Source organism: Manis javanica, chromosome 12 (assembly GCF_040802235.1).
Source record: "Manis javanica isolate MJ-LG chromosome 12, MJ_LKY, whole genome shotgun sequence".
In the NCBI taxonomy this organism is placed as follows: Eukaryota; Metazoa; Chordata; class Mammalia; order Pholidota; family Manidae; genus Manis; species Manis javanica.
The window spans coordinates 85,035,473-85,059,441 of NC_133167.1; the positions used below are offsets into that span (position 1 = coordinate 85,035,473).

The 23,969-nt window shown below is 47.7% G+C and overlaps 2 protein-coding genes across 8 annotated transcripts in view; both read right to left on the bottom strand.

Moving 5' to 3' along the window:
- LOC118968766 (contactin-associated protein-like 3) overlaps positions 1-8,398 on the bottom strand; it is a 191,894-nt gene extending 183,496 nt beyond the window's left edge. For both annotated transcript variants that reach the window (XM_073218949.1, XM_073218950.1), the window contains exon 1: positions 7,131-8,398. In XM_073218949.1, the coding sequence (XP_073075050.1) occupies positions 7,131-7,659 (529 nt within the window). In that variant the 5' untranslated portion in view covers positions 7,660-8,398. The remainder of the gene's footprint in view (positions 1-7,130) is intronic.
- A 253-nt stretch (positions 8,399-8,651) lies between these two features.
- The window catches only part of LOC118971547 (ADAMTS-like protein 3), a 109,441-nt gene continuing 94,123 nt past the window's right edge, over positions 8,652-23,969 (bottom strand). For all 6 annotated transcript variants that reach the window (XM_073218955.1, XM_073218953.1, XM_073218952.1 and 3 more), the window contains 2 exons: positions 14,563-14,686; positions 8,652-12,023 (listed from right to left, as the gene is read on the bottom strand). The gene's annotated coding sequence lies outside the window, so the exon portion shown is untranslated. The remainder of the gene's footprint in view (positions 12,024-14,562; positions 14,687-23,969) is intronic.

Sequence of the window (23,969 nt, forward strand, 5' to 3'; positions counted from 1 at the left end):
CCAAGGGACGGGTGGAGAAACTGAGGTCCATGCTAACAAGGTCGGTGACTCACCCACAGTCAAATGCCTATTAAGTGGTTAAAGCTGGATGCTGAACATGAGCTAGTAGCTCCGTCCCTATTCTGCGATCTTAACCATAATAACATTTGTTCCCTAAATTAGCCAAACCATGAACAAAACGGATGAACGTATCCATTTTCTCAGTGTATCCAAACCTCACTCCCTTATGTCTGAAACAGAATACATGCGTAGAAGCCGTAACACATACACGATGATACGGGCTCCCAAGTTCACTGCCCTGGGCTGCATCAGGACCCTTTTGGACGGAGAGCATGAAAAGTGGGGAAGTGACTGACTGGTTGTCATGAAATGTGGCTGGGACAGCACATCCCCTTGGCTGTGCTGTTCACGCCACAGAGGTCACAGGGTATGTGCTTTCTAGGAGGAGGGATTACTGGGTTCACCTCACAGGCTGCCCACCACATATGCCAACAGGAGGCACTGGGGTATGGTCCTCAGATAACAGAGACCTCTGGAAGGTGGATGCCTTGGAAATAGATGAGAACACCTTCATCTCCTCTCATTGCCACCCCTTCGAGGTACACACATGAAAATGGCCTAGAGGGGAGGTGACTTGCCCAAGTTCACATGGCCTGAATCTGGGCCTGACTTGCGTGGTGTTCCACACTCCATGCCAAGCCTGGTTGGCATTCGTCCATCTCTGAGTCTGTGCATCAGACACACGTGACACCAGCCCCCAGGAGTTGGAGGTGTCCTCCATATATCCCTGAGGATGTCCCTAGGGAAGAATGTCTGGCATGACCCTGCCTGTGCAGGTTGGGATGTTGGGCAGCTCCTGGGAGGCACTGTGGGTTCAGCAGGACAGGGAACTGGTGAGAAAAAGAGGTCTCAGCTAAGCTCGTCTCTCAGCTAAGCTCGTCTCCTGAGAGCTGGGACCCTGGGACCCAAAGAGCGAGGGGAGGGCTCTGGTGGAGATTTGTGTAGTCATGCATGGCAAGGGGACCAGGTGAATGGGCAGTCAGCAGCCCAGAGGGGCATGTGGACGAGTCTGAATGCAGGGAGAGGCCCAGGAAATGGGACCTTCAGGAAGTGATGTCACTGATGACACACCCAGTAGAACCTGAATAGTGACCTCGTGCCCAGTTCCTGGTCACAGACCCCAGTCCTGCTCACTTGGCCAGAGACACTCGACAGAGCAACATACGGTCTTGTTGTGCGGAGCCTTCTGAAGGCATGGAAGTCAGTGAAGCAAACAGGGGCGGTCTTCCTGCTCGCTGTGGGCGTTGGCTCAGAGACCACCTCCAACTCCTCTATCTGTGTTGTCCATGGAACCCCGAGGTACCAGGTCCAGGTCCAGGGCCCAGGTGTGACCCATCCCGGGATGACCTTCTCCCTGGCCCCTTCTGTGTGCGTGAGGTGGGTGTGGGGTATGGGCAGGACTAGAGGCTGGGGAGGAGGGAGGCCATTCCTGGGTGGCAGCATGTTGTGAGGTGGTGGCCCCCTGGTGGGGCAGTCAGTGTCACACCTCTGGTCTCATCATTCAGGACATGGAGGTGAGTGTTGGGACCAGGTACTTCCACCAACGTGTTAGTACTGGGCCCAGGGAGTGTCCTCTCCTTCCCTCAGTGACCAGTCATATGCAGATGGCCCTGTGCGCCTAATGTCAGGGGCAGGGTCTGAGGCCTACATTTCCCCGAAGGGAGGTCCATACAGCCCCGGGTGGTGCCTTCCAAGCTACTAGGCACTAGCTCTTCGGAGCTCCACCATTGGGAGCATGAAGGAGCTGGTGGATGGATTCACCTACTCCATTTCCATAGACCCAGGGCAGGCTGTCTACACCCAGGACACCATTCCAAACCTGGCAAGCTGCCAGGGCCCTCCAGGGGCTTCCTCACGAGAGTGGTCGACAGTCCCACTCCAGAGGGCCTGGAATCTCATTCCCTGGGGGCACCACTTCCCTCTCCTTGATCGCACCCCAGAGGGCTCGGGACTCTCGGGTGAGTTGCAAACCTCCCTCGTCCTGGTGGTTCCTGGGTTTCCTGCTCACCATATGCCCCCTGCCCCCTTCAGCATGAAGAGGAGTCAACTCTCCGTGGAAATGAGGTCCACAGGCGGAGGGCTACCTGGACAGGTGTGAGGAAGAAATGGAGAATGAGGACAGCACGAGAGACCCCTGTGCTGGACCTATGGCCGGTGTCACCTGCTTCAACCCCTGCAGAGCCAGAGGATGTCCCACCAGTGGCCTCAGCCCTGGGGCCTGGAGGACCTGCCGGAATGGCACCGGGCATGGCAGAGCCAGCGCCAGGTCCAGAGCCCACCAGCCCCTGTGGGGCAAGCATCTGGGACATCCCGGGAGTGGTCTTGGGCCCCAAGGTGGAGCCCCATGAGCCTTCAGAACCCAGCAGGTGACCAATCTTTGGATTCCCACAGATGGCTGATGACTGGGGACTTCCTATTTGGGAGGATGGGAAAGGATGGGGTCCCAGGACACACAGGGTCAGGAAGGGGGAGGAGCAGTTGCCTGGACAGGGAGGGGAATGCAGAGTGGCCAGGCCCACACAAGGGTGGGCTGGGACGGCAGTGTGGCTGGGAAGACCAGGCTTCACACTCTTCCACCCCCAGGCCTTCGCCCAGCCCATGCAAGTCAGGCCCAGATTCAGGCCATGTGAACTTGGCCACAGAAAGTGAGGGGGGATGCAGAGACCCTGGGCAGGACCCTGTCCGGCCCAACCCCTGGGTATGACATGTCTTGAGAACACACCGAGGGCTGAGGACACTCAAGGCTTTGTCGGGTGGGGGATGGGGGTGGCATCAAGATGGCCTCCCTGGAGGAGCAGCTAGAGATCCAACAGTGGGAACAGGCAGGGCTGGATAGCATTGGAGGGAAGGCAGGTTCCCACGTGAGCAAAGATAAGGGACCATCCCACTGCTCCGCTCCTCACGCCCCTCCTTGTGTGCATCCTGTCCTTCCTCTGCCGCAGGAAAGTTCCATCGTACGTGAGATGCTCATACACAAGTACGCGGCCATGACATATCACCTGCAACCCGAGGAGCACTTCAGGTCCTTCTTCCAGGCCGTGGAGTCCCCGGATGAGCAGAAGAGGCAAGGCTGGGCAGGAGTCATGTGTGGGTTCCACCTGCTGGCAGGCTCTGGGAGAAGGGCCCCTGACATGTGGCTCCAGGGACTCAAAGGTGCCCCTCTGTCCTGCAGATACACCCTGTCTTGCCAGCTGGAGCCCCCAGGCCAGAGGGCCGGCAGAAAGGGACTCTTGTTCTTCAGTTCCCGCAACATTTAAACTTAGTGGCCAGAGCCAGGTACGCTTCTGGTCTGGGGCCATTGGCAAGGGGTGGGCTGCTCCCCAGCCTCAGGGAAGCTTTGGGCCATGTTGGGTGTGGGGGGTTGTACTAAAGACAGGTTGGGCTGGGATTCTACTCCACTGCCACAGTCCTGTCAGGCTCAAGGGTGATTCCCCTCCCTCTCTGGGACCCAGTTTCCTCCTCTGTGAGTAGGTGATGCTCATGAGCCTCCCCGTGACAGGGACCCTATGGGTGACAGTGATTGACAGGACCCTCTGCACAGGGCCAGGAGCACAGAGGGTAGTGAGGACAGGGTGGAAGCAGGATAACGGGGGGAACCTGGAATAACCTGCCTCTTCTGTTCACCTGTGTAGCCCTGTAGCTGCTGTCATCGGCCCACGACCCAGCTGGTACCCTGGCTGTGTGCGGAGGAGAGCTTCGCCTTTGGACTGGAGGCACCCGGCACCCCAGGATCCTAGTCTGCTTCCTGCTCCTCTTCCTCCCTCTGCTCATCCTGAGCCTCTGCTGGGGCAGGTGCTCTTGCACCTCTTCCATCAGCAGACTTGGGCAGCTTCCCAGGCTGCTGCTGCAGGCTCAGGGACCCGTACGTAGCTGCAGCCAATGGAACAGACTGGAGAGCCCAGATATACATCCAAGTATATATATGATCAATTAAATTAATATATGATAAAGGAGCCACGGACATACAATGGGGAAATGACAGCCTCTTCAACAGCTGGTGTCCGCATATTGGACAGCTACGTACAAGAGAACGAAACTGAATTATTGTCTATCCCCACACACAAAAGTAAACTCGAAATGTATCAAAGACCTGAATGTAAGTCATGAAACTATAGAACTCTTAGAAGAGAACATAGGCAAAAATCCCCTGAATATCAGCATGAGGAACTTTTTTCTGAATGCATCTCCTCGAGCAAGGGAAACAAAAGCAAAAATGAACCGATGGGACTACATAAAACTTAAAAGCTTCTGAACATCAAAGGACACCATCAACAGAACAAAAAGGCGTCCTACAGTATTGGAGTATATATTTGTAAACGACACATCCAACAAGGGGTAAACATCCAAAATATATAAAGAACTCACACGCCTCAACACCCAAAAAGCAAATAACCCAATTGAAAAAATGGGCAGAGGATATGAACAGATAATTTTCCAAAGAAGTAATTCAGATGACCAACAGGCACATGAAAACATACTCCACATCACTAATTATCAGGGAAATGCAAATAAAAACCACAATGAGATATCACCTCACATCAGTTAGGATGGCCACTATCGAAAAGACTAGGAACAACGAATGTTCATGAGGATGTGGAGAAAAGGGAACCCCCCTACACTGCTGGCTGGCATGTAAGTTAATTCGACCATTGTGGAAAGCAATATGGAGGTTCCTCAAAAAACTAAAAATAGAAATACCATTTGACCCGGGTATTCCACTCCTAGGAATTTACCCCAAGAACGTAATTTCTCAGACTCAAAAAGACATACCCATCCCTATGTTTATTGCAGCACTATTTACCACAGCTAGGATATGGAAGCAACTTAAGTGTCCATCAGTAGATGAATGGCTAAAGAAGATGTGGTACATATACACAATCGAATACAACTCAGCCATAAGAAAGAAACAAATTCTACCATTTGCAACAACATGGATGGAACTGGAGGATGTTATGCTCAGTGAAATAAGCCAGGTGAAGAAAGACAAGTACCAAATGATTTCACTCATTTGCGGAGTATAACAACGAAGGAAAACTGAAGGAACAAAACAGCAACAGACTCACAGACTTCAAAAACGGACTGGTGGTTACCAAAGGGGAGGGATGAAGGAGGGCCGGTGGGGAGAGAGGGAGAAGGAGATTCAGGGGAATTATGATTGGCACACATGGTGTGCCGGGGGACAGAAAGTGCAGCACGAGAAGGCAAATAGTGACTCTGGCATCTTACTACACTGATGGGCAGTGACTGCAATGGGGTATGGGGGAGACACCATAACAAGGGTGCATGTAGTAACCACATTGTTTTTTCTGTGAAACCTTCATAGGAGTGTATATCAATAATACCTTAATAAAATAAGTAAATAAATAATCTTACTTCTTGGCAAATAGTGAATCTGTGGCATCTTACTTCACTGATGGACAGTGACTGCAAAGGGGTATGGGGGAGCTCGATAGCATGGGTGAATGTATTAACCACATTCTTTTTCATGTGAAACCTTCATAGGGGTGTATATCAATAAAACCTTAATAATAATCATCATCATCATCATCATCATCTTACTTCTTAACTTCCTGGGTGTTAAAATGCAACCTTAAAAATAAGTAAATGAAGGAATGAATGACAACACCAAGAACACTTTTCTGAAGAAGTGTGAAGGCTTCTGTAAGCAAAGCCATCATTTAAAACCTATCATAAAAACCACTAAATTGCTGCTCTAAAAGATTACCAGTGTAGAATTTTGGGGAGAGGAAGAAAGGAACAGAAATGTTAACATGAAAACCTCCGAACATGCATAATACCTTATTTTGGTAAGATGTCTAGCTAAGTAACTTCCAATTTTAAGAATAGAAGCAGTCATTTATTCAACAAATATTTGAGAAATTACTTCGTTCAAGGCACTTGCTAGGTGCTGAAATTAATCTGTATTTGTAATTAATTGTTTGTAAAATTCATTGTAATTGAAATTAAATTATAGTTATCTGCTAAAAAAAAAATGCAATCTTATCTTTAAGATGGGATCCTTCCTGCCTTTCACTGTGTTGCCTGTGACTGGCTTTACTTGCCAGATTAATCGCCCAGGTTACGTATTACTTCATTAGGGGCTGGAGGAGGAAAAGCAGCATCTGGGCAAAGTTAAAGATAAACTGGGCCTTTGAGCAGGCTAAAGTAAATTTTACAATAGCCTCATTTAATTGACACAATGAAGATGTGGGCCATGCTGAGGTATTTTCTTATCTGGGGGATGTTCAAACATTCCAGGCCAGGTTGCTCCTGGCTTCTTAGTTTCAACTAATCTTCACTGAAGAATGCTTATACTCCTAGTTTGATATTTTACTTTGGAGAATTAACGTGACTCTGATTTTGCTTAATTGTTTAATAGGGAGTTTTGGTAGGGGTCTTTTTCCAGAGGCCCTCACGCTACTCTGACTACACCCACGGTCCCTGTCTCAGAATCTCTGGCTAGTTATAAATTACTCAGCTGCAAATTACAAACCGAAATGACAGAAAGATACAAACTTTTAAATACAAGAAAATGCACTGTCAGTTCCAAGACCCAAGTAAAGAAACTTCATTCCCAAGTAAAAAACACGAGAGATACCTCATGAAACATTTTTTAATTTTAAAGGCGCTTCCTCGGGGCGGCCCGCCGCCCCGCCGCAGGTCACCCTTGAACTTCAGCCCTCCCGGCCCTCGCCCTCGAGGCTCCCGCCGGATAAATCAACACAACGCAAAACGCCCGCCGGCCTCCCCGTCTGCGCGACTCGGCCCGGCCCCTCAGCCGGCGGCCCCGGCCCAAGCGGCGGTAGCAGGTCGGCGGCGCGGACCCAGGCCGGGAGGACGCGCGCCGCGGGGCCGAGAGCAGCCGCGCTCACCACCCGGTCCCGGACAGAGGAGATGCGGCTCCGGCGAGCCCCTCCCCCCGCGTCGACCGCTTCCCGGCCCCACGGGCCACGCACTGCCCGCCGAGCCACCTGCACGGCCGCCCCCTCACCAGCTCCACCGCGACCTCAGGTGGAGGCAGGGGGTGCCCGCGCACCGCCCGGGTCCGCCCGCACCCCGCGGTCACCTACCTTCCATTCCAGCCCGCAGGGCGGTCGCTGTCGACCTCATCCCTGAAGTGGGTCCCGCTCTGGACCCTCCACCGATCTGCGGCAGCGGGAGCCGCTTCCCGGTCGAGCTCTCGACGGCGTTGGTGATGCGGTCGGCGTGGGACAGGTTGCCCCACGCGTTGCGTGGTTGCCCTGAGCGGCCGCCAAGGCTGAAGGCAGGCCCGCGGCGGCGTCGGGGTTCCCGGTCGCGCCGCCCGACGGCACCGGCTGGAGGTGGCAAAGCTCGACTGGCCCGAGCGGCGATCTCCACCACCTGGCCCGAGAGTCCGGGTCCATCTCCACCACCAGAAGCGCTTAAGCCATGTTGACTGCCGCCCTCCGCCCGCCGCGGGAGAGCCGAGAAGGGGCGACTGCTACGCCGGGGGCCCACCGGGCGCGATGAGGCGATCTGAGGCTGGGGACCGATGTCGGTGCCGCCAGCGCTCAGGCACCTGGAGGAAGGCACAGCCGAGCACGGCGAGGACCCAGAACTTCGCAGGTCCATCAACATCTGGTCTCCGCCGGTTCCACTGCGCAGACGGGACGGCGGGCAGGAGGCGCCGGGCCGCTCCTCCGGACACGACCGGAGGACCGAAGCACGAAGGGTACCGCGCGGGGTCGCTCTCCCGCGGTACCTCCCGACGCTGCTAAACCTTGAATGTGGCGGCGGGGCCGCCTGCAGCTACTGCGCAGCCGCCGGACTTCTGCGTTCTCCCTGAGCGCCCAATGGTTGCTTTCGCCGCTGCGACGGCCCGTCTCTGACTGACGGCCCCTGCGGCCAATGATCCCGCGGTGCCGCCAGGCATTCAGCCAATGGGAGCGCGGCTGGTTGGGGCCGCAGCGGAGGCCGCGCAGGGCCGTGTTTTTGATCTTCACAGACCGACTCGCCGCCTCGGCAGTGCTTCTGCTTTCCGGGTGTCCTGTCGTCTCTGAGGCTCTCGACCGTGCGGCACTGTGACTGCCGGCGGCGGACCCACGTGCAGGCGGCGGCGGCACTTTACTTACTCCTGAGGCGCGGGGCCGAACGCTCGGGGAGCCGGGGAGCCCGCCGCTCCGCCTCCTCCGACCGCGCGCGGCCGGGGCGGCGCGGTGTTCTACCCGGTCGCCCCCTCTTGGCTCCACCCGCGACCCCTCAATGACTAGGACATATAGGACATGCAAGGATGGGGTAACATGGAAGGCAAAGCCAACCCAAAGGCCTGCGGAGACTTCCTGGAGCCGATGGCATTTAGGCAGGCATCTAAAGGATGAAAGGGAATTGGCCAACGAAGAGATGGACCTGCTTCAGGCAGATGGTGCAGCATAAGCCAACACTTATGCTGGAATACAGGCTGGAACAATAATGGCTGGAATACAGGACACCTGGGAGGGAGTGGTAGCGAGAGGTAAGACTGGAGCTAGATAGTCGGCATGGGCTGGGCCATGTGGGACCTTACACGCCATGCTAAGTTCAGACTTAGAGCAATGGAGAGTCATTCCAAAACTTCCATTTGAAGCATGTATATGTTATCAAGGGCAAGGAAAGGGAAACGAGACCAGTTCCTTACCTTGACAAATACCATATTGTCCTCTTCATCTCATTACGCTCTCTTTTCTCTCTCTCTATGAGCACTGGCAGAAAAGAATTTCTCATGTTTTGCAGTTCTCTCACCCAGAATCACCTTCCAAAGTCTCTCTCTGTCCTTTAGTCCTCCACCACTCTTTTCTAAGTGTATCTTCACTGGTAAAAAAAATTTCTAAGCACCTATTATTGTCAGTCCTCGTGCTAAGTATGGTGAATATAATGGCAGGTGAACACACACACCACCTGATCTGTGAGCATTCACAGCTCTGTTACTGTTCCTTAAAGAAAACCCCAAATAAGGAAATGATAGATATTTTCCCTTGGATAAAGGAACAGAAGTTTAGAAGCACAGAGCAACTTTTTTCCCCAAAAAGAATAACTCAAGGGATGGTATAAAACCTTAAGCAGGGAGCAACACTTAATACCTAAGTGACCTGACCAAACTATGACATTCTCATATACTGTGCAACCACAATAAGCCTTCATCTACATGCCATAATTTATACATACAAGTACAATCCTTCAGAGTGACCACCTTAAAAAATAATCACTTGCACTTATTCCCTCTGCTCCAAGCATTTGTGCTATACCACTGCTCCAAGCATTTTTGGATCTTCTGGAATTACTTTCAGGAGCAATTTACCAGGAATCATCATTAATCTTAGAGGAGGAAATTTCCTTGAGCACCCATCTATATCAGCTCCTTACCATCTAAAGAGATTATCTTTGGTCAAAATTCTTTAAAGGGGGGGAAAAAACCCCAGGCATTTTCAATTTGTTCACTTGTCCTACATAGAATATTTAGCTTCAAGTAACAATGGCCCTCCCCAACCCCAAAATTCTACCATGGAGAAACAGTTATCTCTGAAGAGGGTGTTTTTATATGTATTAAAGAACATGACAGTAATTACAAGTGGGGTTCAAAAAATATTTTCACCAAGAGCAGCATCAGTGGAACAAATGGAGTTTATAAGATGTATATGTTACAATGTACATGGTTTAAATATTTTCCCTCATCAGCCTGTAATCACCCATAGCAAATAGTACTAAATTATAAATTTCATTAGGTAGGGGAGATACTAATTTATGCTTGTTTACAACAGAACATGCAGGTGTATGAAATAACACTGAGCATTCTGTCTGGTTTATTCAGAGACCAGTTACCACAAGTCAGATGTATTTTGGAGGTAATTCTGATGGTGCTTTGAAGTATACACGCCTTACAGAAGGTCTCCCAATTAACCGACATTATTGATCACCCACTTCTGTGTACTGAGCCTTGGGGAAAACAAGTATAAATAAGAAATACTGATCACATCTACTAAACTAATACTTATTCCTAATACTTACTGAGCACCTAACTTTTGTGCACTGTGTCTTGGCAAAATAAAAAGAGTTAGAAATACTCTTGTCCTCTAGAGCTCACATTTTAGCAGATTAGCAGATATGATACCTTGCAATCAGGATTATTACAGAAGTATTGACAAAATGGTTTGAGAACAAAATAGACATTCATTTTATTGGAGGAAAAGATCAGACAAAGGGAGTAATATGGTATGTCCTCAAATACATATTAGTGAGGTAAGGAACGTGTTACATAATAATAATATTAGCACAAATTCAGTGGCTTAAAATAATAGAAATTTATTTCTGGACAGTTATTGAGGCCAAAAGTCTGGATTCCAAGTACTGACAGGGTTAACACAACAGATTCCAGAGTTTAGGATGGAGATTTATCTTTTTAGGGGGCCACCATTCAAGCCACTACAGTCTACCCTCTGGGTCCCCCAAATCCACATTTATCCCACATACAAAATACATTTACCCCATCCAACATTTCCCAATGTCATCTCAACCCCTTACAACCTCATCTTTAAGCCCAAAATCTCACATAAATATCATAATTTTCAAATCTCATCATGTAAGTCATCTGAAGCAGGTGTAAGTGATAGTGTGAGTACAGTCCATCCCAGGGCAAACTTATTCTCCATATGCGGACCTGTGCAACTAGAAAACAAGTTATCTGCTTCCAAACATGCAATGGTGAGAGAGATATCTAAAATTCCAAAGACACACATTCTAGTTCCAAAAGCGAGAAATTGGAAAGAATAAAGGAGTCACAAAAAAAAAAAAAAAAAGAATAACTCAAATGATTTCACTCATCTGTGGAGTATAACAACAAAGCAAAAACTGAAGGAACGAAACAGCAGCAGACTCCCAGAACCCAAGAATGGACTAACAGTTACCAAAGGGAAAGGGCCTGGGGAGGATGGGTGGGAAGGGAGGTATAAGGGGGAAAACGGGGCATTACGATTAGCACACATAATGTAGAGGTGGGGACATGGGGAAGGCAGTATATACCAACAAGACAAGTAATGATTCTATAGCATCTTACTACACTGATGGACAGTGACTGTAATGGGGTATGTGGGGGAGACTTGATAATAGAGGGAGTCTAGTAACCATAATGTTCAAGTAACTACATTAACAATATCAAAATTAAAAAAAAATAGAATACCTCACAGACTACAGATCTGGGTTGAAATGAATTACTGGCTCGTGTGGAAGTCCTGGTGACATGATGACAAATATTTAGGCAAGTTATAAGATGGCGGTCTCTTAGCTTCCCCATCTCCTCTCCCTGCTTCACTCGAAAATGTTTTGTGAAAATGTTTCAAACTGCTGTAGTATACTGTCACACCAGAGGCAGGTTTCCAGGAAAAGAAGTGGCTGCAACTTCTCTGCCACCACAGACACGAATATTTCTCAGTTATTTATATCCCACAGCACGTGACCAACACCACACACCTGAAGGCTTTAGAGAGCAGGAAAGGAGAGTGGGACAGGTGAGAGGCGACTAAGACGCACGGCTGGCAAAAGAGGAGACATGAAGTGGGGAGAACATAACATGCAGGCAGTTTTCATAGGATTCAATGAGGAGGCATATTAATCGAATCAACTTCACAGGGTAATTCACATCCCATGGGTGGTATGGATAGAGGGCTGATACAATGGGAAGCGGATTCTTTGTAAGCTTACAACAGTTAATCCGTGAGTATTTACTGACTACCTTTGTACTAGAGGCGCAGAGAGATACAAAAGAACAAATCCAATGAGGATGGGAGAGGGTTTGTTTTCTTTTAACTTCATGCTACCCGTTCCAGCTCTGCTTGGGAGGGGCTGCTGATGCCTGGGTTGCAGGAGCTGATTCCTGAAAGATGCTCAGAGTCCGTTCTCCTTCCCAGTAGCATCTCTCCTGCCATTCTGGGACTTCCTCACACTTACCAAACCCTTAGAGAGTTGAAATGTGACTGCAGATACCAAGATATGGACATTTTTTAACCAAGGAGCTGTTGGGACCCAGCTTCTATCCACCAGGGGCTCATCCTGCCAATGGGAGTACTGGGGAACTTTATTTCTGAATTGAAAGTGCATTTGAGGTCATGTTCCCAAACCTGGCTGTCCATCGGAATCCCTGTGGGAGCTCTTAAAACTGATATTTGTGGCTTAATACCAGACCTTCTGACAGACTCAGAATTTTCAGGGTACCAGAATCTTAAATTTTTTTAAGCTTTCAGGGTGAGTCCTATGCAACCAGTATTTGCAACCCTTCTGAGTTTTGATTCAATTCAACAATGATCAGTTGAACATCTTCCAAGTGTTATTTGGGGACCACTAATAAACATGGTTGGCTCATGTTAAAAAATTTTTTCTAAATGTAGATGAACAGTTATAGTCTTTAAACTGTTCAGCCCTTCACATGGACTCAGTAGTCCCTGCTTGTCCAGAGTTTTGCCTCCTGTGCTTTCAGTTACCTGCGTCCAGCTGTGGTCCAGAAGCAGACGGCCCACTTTCTGACATACCATGAGGTCAGTAATAGCTTAATGTTCTCCAGTGATGCCAGTGTCATTCACCTCACTTCATCTCATCACGTAGGCATCTTATCTCACATCCTCACAAGAAGGGTGAGGATAGTACAACAAGATATTTTGAGAAAGATCATATTCACATAACTTTTATTACAATATGCTGTTGAAATTGTTCAGCTTTACTATTAGTTAATTGTTGTTAACCTCATACTGTGCCTAATTTATAAATAAAACTTTATCATGGTTGTGTGTATATGGGAAGAAGCATAGTGTAAATAAGGAGTTTGGTCCTATCTGTAGTTTCAAGCATCCACGGGGTTCTCAGAGTCTGAGTATGTCAGAAGGTCTGTGGATAAGGGGCCTCTCCCATTATTTAGTGACTACAGCACACAAGGAGGTGAGTACTGTTATTATCCCATTTTAAAGATGGATGCTCTGAGGGTTACATAGCTTAAATAACTTGACTGAGTCATGTCAGGATTTGCATCCAGGTCCCTATACCCAAGAACCTTATCTCCTAACTTCTCAGCCTGCTGAATCTCTGTACATCTAATAAAGATGAGGCTTCGAAGGAAATACTGTCCAATACTGTGTGGTGCATCATTTACAAAATTGGAAAACTTACTAAATTTTGGGGTAAAATGCTCTTTAAGTGGACTACTTACCTACAATTTTTGTAAGTTAAATTAGTCAGTGAGCAATGTGTAAGCTCCATTCAAAGGTAAGAATTGGAACTTAAAATACTGCTGGATTACATATTTATGAATATGAGCAGACAGTTGCTTTTTTCGTATAGATAGCTATGAATATAGCCAAATATAGACACCTATGATTTTTCCCCCAATACTTATCCTAAAATTCCTACTTTGATGTATTTTAAGTGATTTATGTTTATATCAATGATGTGGTGATTATGCATCTCAGGGTTAACAGGTCTTAAGTTATCTTCTAAATTTGCATATGTCCAATAAAAGCAAATAATACAATGACCTTGATGCAAGTGACATACTTTACTGAATTATGAGAAACCATGTGCTCACCCTATATGAGCACAGAAGAGTTCCCTCAATTATTTGATTGTGCTTTTTAAGATGATCTATTTTTTAGTACCTGTCCATATAAAGTAAGAATTCTCGTAGAAGATGGTGTGTTTGCTAACCATTCTGGTTTGGGACAGGAAAAAGATAGCAAGGCACGTAAAACAAACCTGTTGGAAACCAGTAATATATGTCATGATGAGACAGGGACCATAGATGTAGTCAGAATAGAGTGAAGGCCTCCGGAGGGGGCAGGGCAGGATATTTGCAGTCAGAGCAATGTAACTACATGCAAGGAAACTCCCCTACTAATACTCTATGTTAAACATTGAGCTCTAGAATCATTCTTCAGTGAGATCAGTTAATGTTTTCCAGATAAAGAGTAGCACATGTTTTACTATGCTAATCATTTGTAACCATGTGTGAGATTCACTTTAACATACTGAAAGGCCCAGGCCTATGTGCTGTCTTTCCTCCTTCAGATCTGACGAGGTGATATGGCAAACTGAGCAACTGACTTAGCCTGTAGACCCAGCTGCAGAAGGCAGGGTAAAAGGCAGGAAGAATTCCATCCTAAAGATAAGACTGCATTTTAACACCCAGGAAGTTCGAGAGGCAGGATTCTTTAGCAAATAGACAATACCTCAGCCCAGCTTGGGGGCTGGGCAGGAAGCCTTTTGATGTGCTCCCGGACCAAGGCGCCGGTGTCCCAGAGAGAAATCAAGGCAGGAAATTCCTTACGTTAAGTTAATTTTCAATATTCAGGGACCACTTAACAAGTCCCCACCCCTAAGTTTTTTCATGTTCTCGAAAAATCCTCAACTGCCTATAAAACCCCCTAGACAACGCACCACTACAGACTCTCTTGTCCCCTCCTGGCGTGAGCCAGGAAGTCTGTCCTTTCACTTTATCTCTAAATAAAAGCCTGTACCTTGCTCTCCTACCTTGACTGTGAAGCTCATTCTTCGGCTCTGCAAACAAGAACCCCGGCATCAATGATGTGGGAAGCTCCTTGTTAAGTATCAGTATCTTAATAATTTCTTGTGTTTATATAGACGGGAACCTTTCCTGTGGAGAGAGCAAAGTTGGGTTTTTTTTGCATATTTTCTTTGATTAACCTTTGAGAGCAGATGCCATTATCCATCTTGATAAAATGTCAAAAAGGTGAAGTAACTCAGCCAAAGTCATACTGCCAGAGAAAAATCTAAATCAGTTCAAGGTGTCTGGGCTGCAGTTGGCACTCTCCTGAGTCCAGAAATAAACAGGACAAAATATATTTCTATACTTGGATACTTCCAAGATATTGTAAGGTCTCAGATGGTGCTGTCACCAACCTCTGCCTCCCTCCCAATGCCATATGCAATGAGTGAGGAAGTGTGGAAAGAGATGACAGGAGTTTTGAGATCTTGATTCTTGAAAAAGATATAAATGGAAACAGGAGACACATCTGCGTTCAACTACTGCGAGCTGTGACTCCGTCATAAATGTTCTGTAGTATGTATGGTTCAAGGGCAGCTGTAAAATGATCATATGTGACAATGGAATCAGGCACAGTTGGTAATACGGGCTCCTTGGGAAAACCTAGAGGGGAAAGATTGCCATGGGCATGGTTCTGGGGAGCCCCAGTGCTGATCAGTGATGGAATAAGGGGTAAAGGAAGTTTGAAGGGGAATTGAAATTGGTAGAGTTGTCCTAGGCTCTTGATATGACCCGATTTTCTTCCTCAGATGTGTTTTTGAGGCCTAGTTGGCCCTTGTATCTACCTGGAGGGTGCCAGATGATGGAAAAGGGGGAAAATGAAGAAAACAGTTAGGAAAAGAGAGAAGAAAACAAAACCATGAACTAGACATCAGGGTTGACACTACATCTGGGTTGGGGAATAAGAGGCACATGTACCTTCATCCTTCTACGGCACTTGAAGTGAAACCCATTTGTCCTCTGGTCCACTGCTCCTTAGAAACACTTCTAGTTAGAGCCTTATCCTGCTTAAGTGCTAAAAAGCTGTTGAAAACTAGAATAATAAAATGTATTTCCCACGTACTATATTCTATTAGTTGCACTCCCTGAACACACAGAACTGTGGATGTGATTTAAAAGAGATAACTTGAGGCAAGTGAACTACTACAAGGTCATCTGAACAGCAACAGGTGGAAGAGCAAGGCATCCTCTATTTAGATACATTGACAGCAGAACTCACAGAGAATGCAGAGAATGTGAATTGACTGATTCCACACATTTCCAGAAGATGAAGGTATATTGGAATCCTGAAGACAACAGGCTGAGAAAACTTTGTCCATAAATCAGCAATTACTGGTGGTTGGTCAATAACCCAGATTTGAGAAAGTGCCAGAGCCCACTAATGGTATGAGAACATGAAGTCTTTGGTCACAAAGTCACAGCAAGTCCTTGCTCAGACTTTGGAGCTGTCTGGGCTTGGAGCTGGTGCTGGGAATAACAAATCTGATGTCTTCCTTATGCCCTCGTTTCCATGCTGCGCTTGCACTTAGTGAAAACAGGCCAGAGCAGAACAGCAGCTGGAAACGTGGCATTACTGATCGGGAACTTTGACATATAGAAAGTTGAACTGGTTAAGCTCATGTAGTGTTGGCACATACCAGAACTCTGTCCCCAAATCTCTTCTGACATTGGCTGCTGGCTTTCTTGAATCCCTTGCAGGATGGGCCAGCCATAGTCTCTGAGACTAAGGGGCTACCCACTGGGCCATCACCACATAGATTTTTCTCTTGCACCTGCCTTCCAGTAAAATGAAAACAGAATACGGATTACCTCCCCTATTCCCAAGGAAATCTAAACCAGTCCAAAGGAGCCAACTCAGTGTTTAACTAGATCCTATCCATTTGCTTTGTTCCAGTCTCCAGTTAAAGTTATATTGCTGTGTAATAATAGGACCTGTTCATGGTAAGTCTTCATAGTTCAGATACTATATTCTGCAAGTGAAATGGCCTCAAGTTTTCTACTCAAAGTGTACTTCAGGGTTCAGGAGAATCCAGATGACCTGGGAGCTTGTTATAAGTTCAGAGTTCTGGCTCTACCCATATTCAGAATCTGTATTTTAACATGGTTCCCAGGAGATTCATGTGCACATGAAAGCTTTTTTTTAATTGAATAAGTTTGATATGTAACATTGTGTAAATCATATATTGCAATATGATTGCCAGTGCAGTGGTATTTATCACATTACTTAATTATAGTACAATATTGTTGTCTATATATATTACACTGTGCATTAGATCTTTTATTTACTTATTTACTATTCATGACAAATTTCTACCCTTAAACACCATCACCCTCATCTGTCCCCCTATCTCATCCCCTGATAACTACATTTTTACCCTCTTTATAAAGGTTTGATTTTTTAAAATTACACACGTAAGTGATATCATATACTAATTGTCTTTCTCTGTCCAACTAATCTCAATTAGTATAATATGCTCACAGTCCAACCATGTTGTCACAAATGGAAGGATATCTTCCTTTCTCATTACTGAATAGTATGCCGCTGTGTATTAAAGTTTGAGAAGGATTGGCCTGTAGGACTTCTATTTTTATTGCAAATGGTATTTGTCAGGCATTCCATGTAAGAGAATGCCTGAGCAGATTTCAGTCTGTAGTTGGAGGCACAGATAAATTGGAATAGGAAAAAAACCACCAAACAATGCACCTCAACAAACAAAAAGCAAATAATCCAATTAAAAATTGGGCAGAGGAGCTGAACAGACAGTTCTCCAAAGAAGAAATTCAGATGGACAACAGACACATGAAAAGATGCTCCACATCACTACTCATCAGAGAAATGCAAATTAAAACCACAATGAGATATCACCTCATACCAGTAAGGATGGCCACCATCCAAAAGACAAACAAAAACAAATGTTGGTGAGGTTGTGGAGAAAGGGGAACCCTTCTACACTGCTGGTGGGAATATAAATTAGTTCAACCATTGTGGAAAGTAGTACGGAGGTTCCTCAAAAAGCTCAAAATAGAAATAACATTTGACCCAGGAATTCCACTTCCAGGAATTTACCCTAAGAATGCAGTAGCCCAGTTTGAAAAAGACAGAGGCACCCCTATGTTTATTGAAGCACTATTTACAATAGCCAAGAAATGGAAGCAACCTAAGTGTCCATCAGTAGATGAATGGATAAAGAAGATGTGGTACATATACACAATGGAATATTATCCAACCATAAAAAGAAAACAAATCCTACCATTTGCAACAACATGAATGGAGCTAGAGGGTATTATGCTCAGTGAAATAAGCCAGAGAAAGACAAGTACCAAATGATTTCACTCATATGTGGAGTATAAGAACAAAGGAAAAACTGAAGGAACAGAACAGCAGCAGAATCATAGAACCCAAGAATGGACTAACAGTTACCAAAGGGAAAGGGACTGGGGAGGATGTGTGGGAAGGGAGGGATAAGGGGGGTGAAGAAGAAAGGGGGCCTTATGATTAGCATGTATAATGTTGGGGGGCATGGGGAGGGCTGTACAACACAGAGAAGGTGAGTAGGGATTCTACAGCATCTTACTATGCTGATGGACAGTGACTGTAATGGGGTATATGGGGGGGACTTGGTGAAGGGGGGTGAAAGGAAAGAGGCGACACACAGCAGCAATTCACCGGAGAGTTCCGCTTTATTAGGGAAAGGTGCTGGGTTATATAGGAAGGGGCATGAATTGATTGAGGTGTCACTTCTACGGGGCTGGTGGCTGTTGGCTAGGTGCTGGGATTGGGAGGCGAGCGAGAGGTGATTGGGCTTCAGGTGGCGCCGGCGGGAACTGAGGACCCTGAAGAGAAGCCGGAAGTTTGCCATCTTACTGGTGGGGGCCCTTCATTCCCCCCTTTCTCCTCTATGGAGTTGTGGACGTTGCTTTCTCTCTGGCTGCTTCCTGCTGAACAGGGGCGTAGAAGGGAGTGAGGGTTTGAGGATTGGGAAAGGGTTGATAGGACTCCCCACAGTAAGGATGAGTAGATGTGGACTTCTTCAGGTTTGGAAATCAATGAAGGTTCCCTGTAACCATAGGTCGAGGACCTGTTGATTCTAATGGTGCTAAGAGGATGTGGGTGTCAGGAGCCAGGTGTCTGCGGCCATTGTTTCCAGGAACAGTTTCCAGTGGAGAGAGGGGTCCATCTCAGTGTGTGGTGAGGAGGTCACGTGAGGGTGAGGGATCTTCTGTGGCCAGAAGCTGGTAGTTCCTGAGTAAAAGCTGATTGAAAGCTTGATTAGAGATTTTTCCGACTTGGGATTTGATGAACTTTATTATACAGGGTAAGAAGAGACAGGCGAGAAGAATGATTATTATGGGGCCTGCAATGGGCCAGAGCTAGGTGAGGAGGGGGTTTGTTAGTATTGAAGAGAATGGGTTGGAATTGGAAGCAGAGTGGAGGCTGGAGGCAAGGTCAGTGAGTTTGGTAATGTCAGTTTCTACAATGCCGGATTCGTTGATGTAATAGCAGCACTCTTCCCGGAGGAAGACGCAGGTGCCGCCCTTCTCGGCTGTAAGCAGATCTAGGGCCTGCCGGTTTTGAAGGGTGACTTTAGCTAGCGAAGTGACTTGTCTTTGGAGAGAGGCTAGGCTAAGGAATTGGCAGTGGATGTCAGGGCTCCCTCAAGTTTGGCGTTGAGATCTCTAACTGCCCATAGAGAGTGACCCAAGGCTTCTCCCGAAAACCCTGCCCCAATGGCTGAGGTGATCAAAGAGCTACTGACCATGATGGGAAGGAAAGCAGCTCTTTTTGTGCGTGAGGGCAAGGGAGGTTGGAGCTCAAGGAATTCTGCCATGCTGTAAAGTGTTAACTGTGGGATTAGGGTGACGAGAATGCAGGGTGTATCGGAGTTGAGAGGCAGTGAGTTGAAAAGACTGCCATTACACTAAAAGAAGTGTCCCGGTTGCATAAAAGTCTTAGAGCCGGAGGTAGGGGTGTAGATAGAGAGGCAGTGAAGTGCGCTGGATGGGGGTGGAGTTGGGCATACACAGTGGTGGATGGTGAGATTATCTGCGTATTCTGGTTCCCATAGGGGTATGTCTGCCAGGGGGCAGAGGGGTTGTCTTTCTGCATGGAAGGAGTAGTTGGAAATATTAAGGGGCACGGCGGCCAGCAGTGGGCGCTGTAGTGTTGCGCACAAGAAACAATTGGCGGTGTTGAGGGTGTGGTTGAGAAAGATGGTGGTGTCCTGAATGAGCTGTAATGAAGAGTAGGAGAAATGGGGAGAGGGGTGGGGATAAGAAGATGAAGAGGCGCCATCAAGAGTTTGGATAATGACTTTTTCGGAATGTCTGCTATCTGATGCAACTTGAGAGATCTGGGAATGAGAGGGAACATACTTTCGAGAGATATGAAGGGTACCGTGGGGGGTCGAGGACCCCCCGTAGTAAACTGAGGCTGTGACTCTGGCAGCCCATCGAGAGTCCCAGGGATCTGGGATTGATAAGGAGAATGAGCTGTTGGGATATTTCATGAAACGGTTGGAGGAGTAATACTGTGGGTACTGAAAGTTACCCGTGTAGTGAATGGCGCAAGACTAGTCGGGACATCTCCCGTAGGTGTCTGGCCATCGCCTGCAATAGGCTTGTTTTTGGTCATAGAGGAAGCAGAGGTAGGGAGAATAAGGGTAGCTGCTAGTGAACACTTCAGTGGAGGGAGGAAAGTGGAGGTATAAAGGCTCAGAGCAGCTTTTCAGAGGGCAGTCTGGTGTGGCAATGAGGGCAGTAACTTTTGTTTGATGCTGTGTGTAAGTCTGTCTGACTTTGAATCGCCATACAAAGGAGGCTGGGGTGGCGGGGAAGGTAATAGGAATGAGGGAAAAAAGCGAGACAGCAGTAAAGGAGGAAAAAGTCATGATTCGGGTATGGATGGCAAAGGGGGTGAACGGGATTTTGGAGGACAGAGGACAGTAAGGTCAGGAGTCTGGAGGGAGGGAGAGTCTGTAAACTTTTGTAGGTTAAGAGATCTTTTAGGTGATATGGGGACAGAATGGTAAGGGGCCCCCTGAATGTCAGTTTATGAGCTTCTTTCTGCAAGAGCTGTCTAGCGGCTAATGCTCGTAGGCAGGGGGCCTATCCCTGAACTGTGGGGTCTAATTGCTTGGAGAGATAAGCTACTGGGGCAAAGGATGGGCCATAATATTGGCTTAGGACTCTTAGAGCTTGATTGGACCTCTCATGAATGTATAATGAGAAGGGCTTCAACAAATCAGGAAGATGGAGAGCTGGGGCTTCTACAAGGGCTTGACAGAGCTTAATGAAGGAGTGTCAGGGTGAGGAGGATAATGGTTTTTTAGGGGGGCCCTTGCTGAGGTCGTATAGGGGTCTTGCCAATAGGGAGAAGTTAGGGATCTACACTCTAAAATATCTAGCCAGGCCTAGAAAGGAAAGGATTTCTGTCTTGGTTTTGGGAATGGGCAGGTCAGAGAGGAGCCATTTTCTGTCTAAGGTAATGGACTTTCTTTGTTGAGACAGAAGGAATCCAAGGTAAGTGACAGAAGGGGAAGATATTTGAGCTTTGACGGGGGATACTCGGTAACTTCTGGAAGGTAGAAGGTTAAGTAGGAGGCAGTGTCAAGTTGAGACTGTTCCCACGAGGGACTGCAGAGTAGAAGATTGTCCATGTATTGTAAGGTGGACTTGGAGTGATCATGATGAAACTGTTTGAGGTCTTGAGCTAGGACCTGTCTAAAAATATGGGGACTATCTCGGAAGCTTTGTGGCAAAACTGTCCAAGTGAATTGTTCAGAATGTCTTGTGTATGGGTCCGTCCAGGTGCAGGGGTCTAGAGGGATAGAAAAATGGGTCCTTGAGATCTAGGACTGAGAAGTGGGATGCTGAGGCAGGGATCTGCGATAAAAGGGTGTATGGATTTGGATCTAAGGGATGGATAGGGACAACGGCTATGTTGATGAGGCGAAGGTCTTGGACAAGGCGGAAAGATCCGTTGTTTTTTTTAACAGCTAATATGGGGGTATTAAATGGGGAGTGAGTGGGTCTGAGGTAATTTATGTATTTAAGAGATCTTGAATGATGGGTTGGAGGCCTATGAGGGCTGAAGTGGTTAGGGGGTATTGGACCTGACAGATATACTGAGGGGTCACGTAATTTGAGAGGCAGGGGGACATAGGGCCACGGAGGGGCTTGTAATGTCCCAAACTTTGGGATTTACAGGGTGTATAAGGGCGGAACCGGAGTTTTCATTGGATAGAGGGGGGTTGTCGGCTATGAGCCATCAGAAAGGGAGTACTGGGGGCTGTGGGAGTGGATATAGTTATGGAAACGTGGAGGAGGGAAAGGATGTCCCGTCCTAGTAAAGGGATGGGACACTGGGGCATAACTAGGAAGGAGTGGGAGAAAGGTATGGGACTGTCTAGGATTGTGCATAAAGGGGGGGGGGGGGTTTAATGGGAAAATCTGTTTACCTCCTACCCCGACTATAGGAGTAATGGCTGGCATGGTAGGGCCCCGGTATTCTCGCAAGACTGAGAAGGTGGCTCCTGTATCTAGGAGGAAGGAGATGGGGCGACCGTCTACTGTTAAAGTAACCCTGGGCTCCTGTTTGGTGATGGAAATGGTCGGGCGAGAAGCACCTGGGCCCCATCAATCTTCTTCTGCCAGCCCCACTATGGCGGGCTTAGGATGGGGGTTGTTCATCCAGCCTCCCCTTCGGGTGGTTGGGCAATCAGACCCCCAGTGGCCCTTTTTGTGGCATCTGGGGCATGGGGTGGTAGGAGATCTGGGGGAGGGGCACGCCCTTGACCAATGTCCCTCTTTTCTGCACTTGAAACAAGCTCCTGGGGGGGGCTTGTCTGTAGAGGGGCGCCCAGGTTGTGGTTTTATCAGCTGGGCCAGCATCTGGAAATTGGCCTGATCAGCTTTTTGTTTACGGCGTTCTTTCTCCTCCTCCCAGTTATGGAAGGCTTTAAAGGCCACTGTTAGGATCTCAGTCTGTGGGGTAGCGGGGTCCTGTTCTAACTTTTTGAGTTTAGCTTTAATGTCGGGGTAGCTTTGAGCTAGGAAGTATGTCATAAGGACCTGTCTTCTTTCAGGTGTTTCTGGGTCCAGGCTGGTATACTGTAATAGGGCTTGAGTGAGTCTTTCTAAGAACTCGGAGGGGGTTTCATCTCTCTTTTGAATTATGTCTTGGAGCTTTTGAAAATTGACTACTTTACGAGCTGCCTTTTTTAGACCTGCTATTAAGCAGGAGGCAAAAATATCTCGAGAGTGGAGACCCACGGCGGTGTTATAATTTCAGTGTGGGTCTTGTTCGGGGACAGCAGTGGGGCCAGGGGGACAGGTGGGGTCAGTCCTGTGGGTTTCGGTAGCATGCGTTTGGGCGAAGTCCCAAGCTCGTCTACGCTCTTCAGGGAAGAGAGTATTGGCCAGGAGCATGAAAATGTCATGATGCATGAGGCTGTAAGACTGGAGGGTCCATTGAAACTCCCTGATGTATGTCGTGGGATCAGTGGAAAAGGAACCTAGGCGTTTCTCTAGTTGGACTAAATCTCCTAAGGAGAAAGGGATGTGAACACGCACAATGCCTTCGGACCTTGCTACTTCCCAGAGGGGGGCGATAATTTTGGGAGGCCCTCGGGACCGAGTGTGAGGGGGACTGAAGGGTTCTGGCTCAGTCTGTGGGGGAGTGACGCGGTCTAGCCGTGCCTAGTCGAGCAGGTCCTGAAGTGCAGAAGGGGGGCAAAGAAAATAAAGAAAGATAGAATCAGACCCACGTGTCGCCAGCTAGCAGCCCAGCTGCTTACTTCTGCCGCTCTAGTTGGGCTTGAACTCATGACTCTGAGATTAAGAGTCCCATGCTCTACTAACTGAGCTACAGGAGGGCTCCAGTTAATTGCTTATGGAATGCATAAACAGAATGTTCTTTGTTCTCCATTCCTGCCACATCCGCAAGTGGGGGAAGGGCATATTTAGAAGCAGGGGCGGTGTTTCTACACATCTTCAAGGTCTCCCTATTTTCAGAGTGAGGAGTCTTGGCAAGATATGTTTTTGTGGACAGATAACTTCTAAGGACTGCACTGGTTTTTGTTTAGCTTGTGCTTTCCCATGCTGCGTTCTGACATGGGGGAAGGTGCTTTCCCATTCCCTCTACAAACATGTGAGAAGACAAAGGCGGTCCCTAACAGGGGAGAAACAGGTGATGAGGGCAAAGACGGAGAAGGCCCTTGGGACCTAGTTAAAGGTGGGGCTGAAAAGAATCTGCAGGGGACAAAGGTGGAGGAGGTGAGATGGGGGAGGAGATGGTGGAGAAGGGAGAAGGGCTGTTGTAGGAGAAGAAGGGGAAGGGAGTGAACGGGAGGCTTCTGTGGGGGCAGGCTTGCAG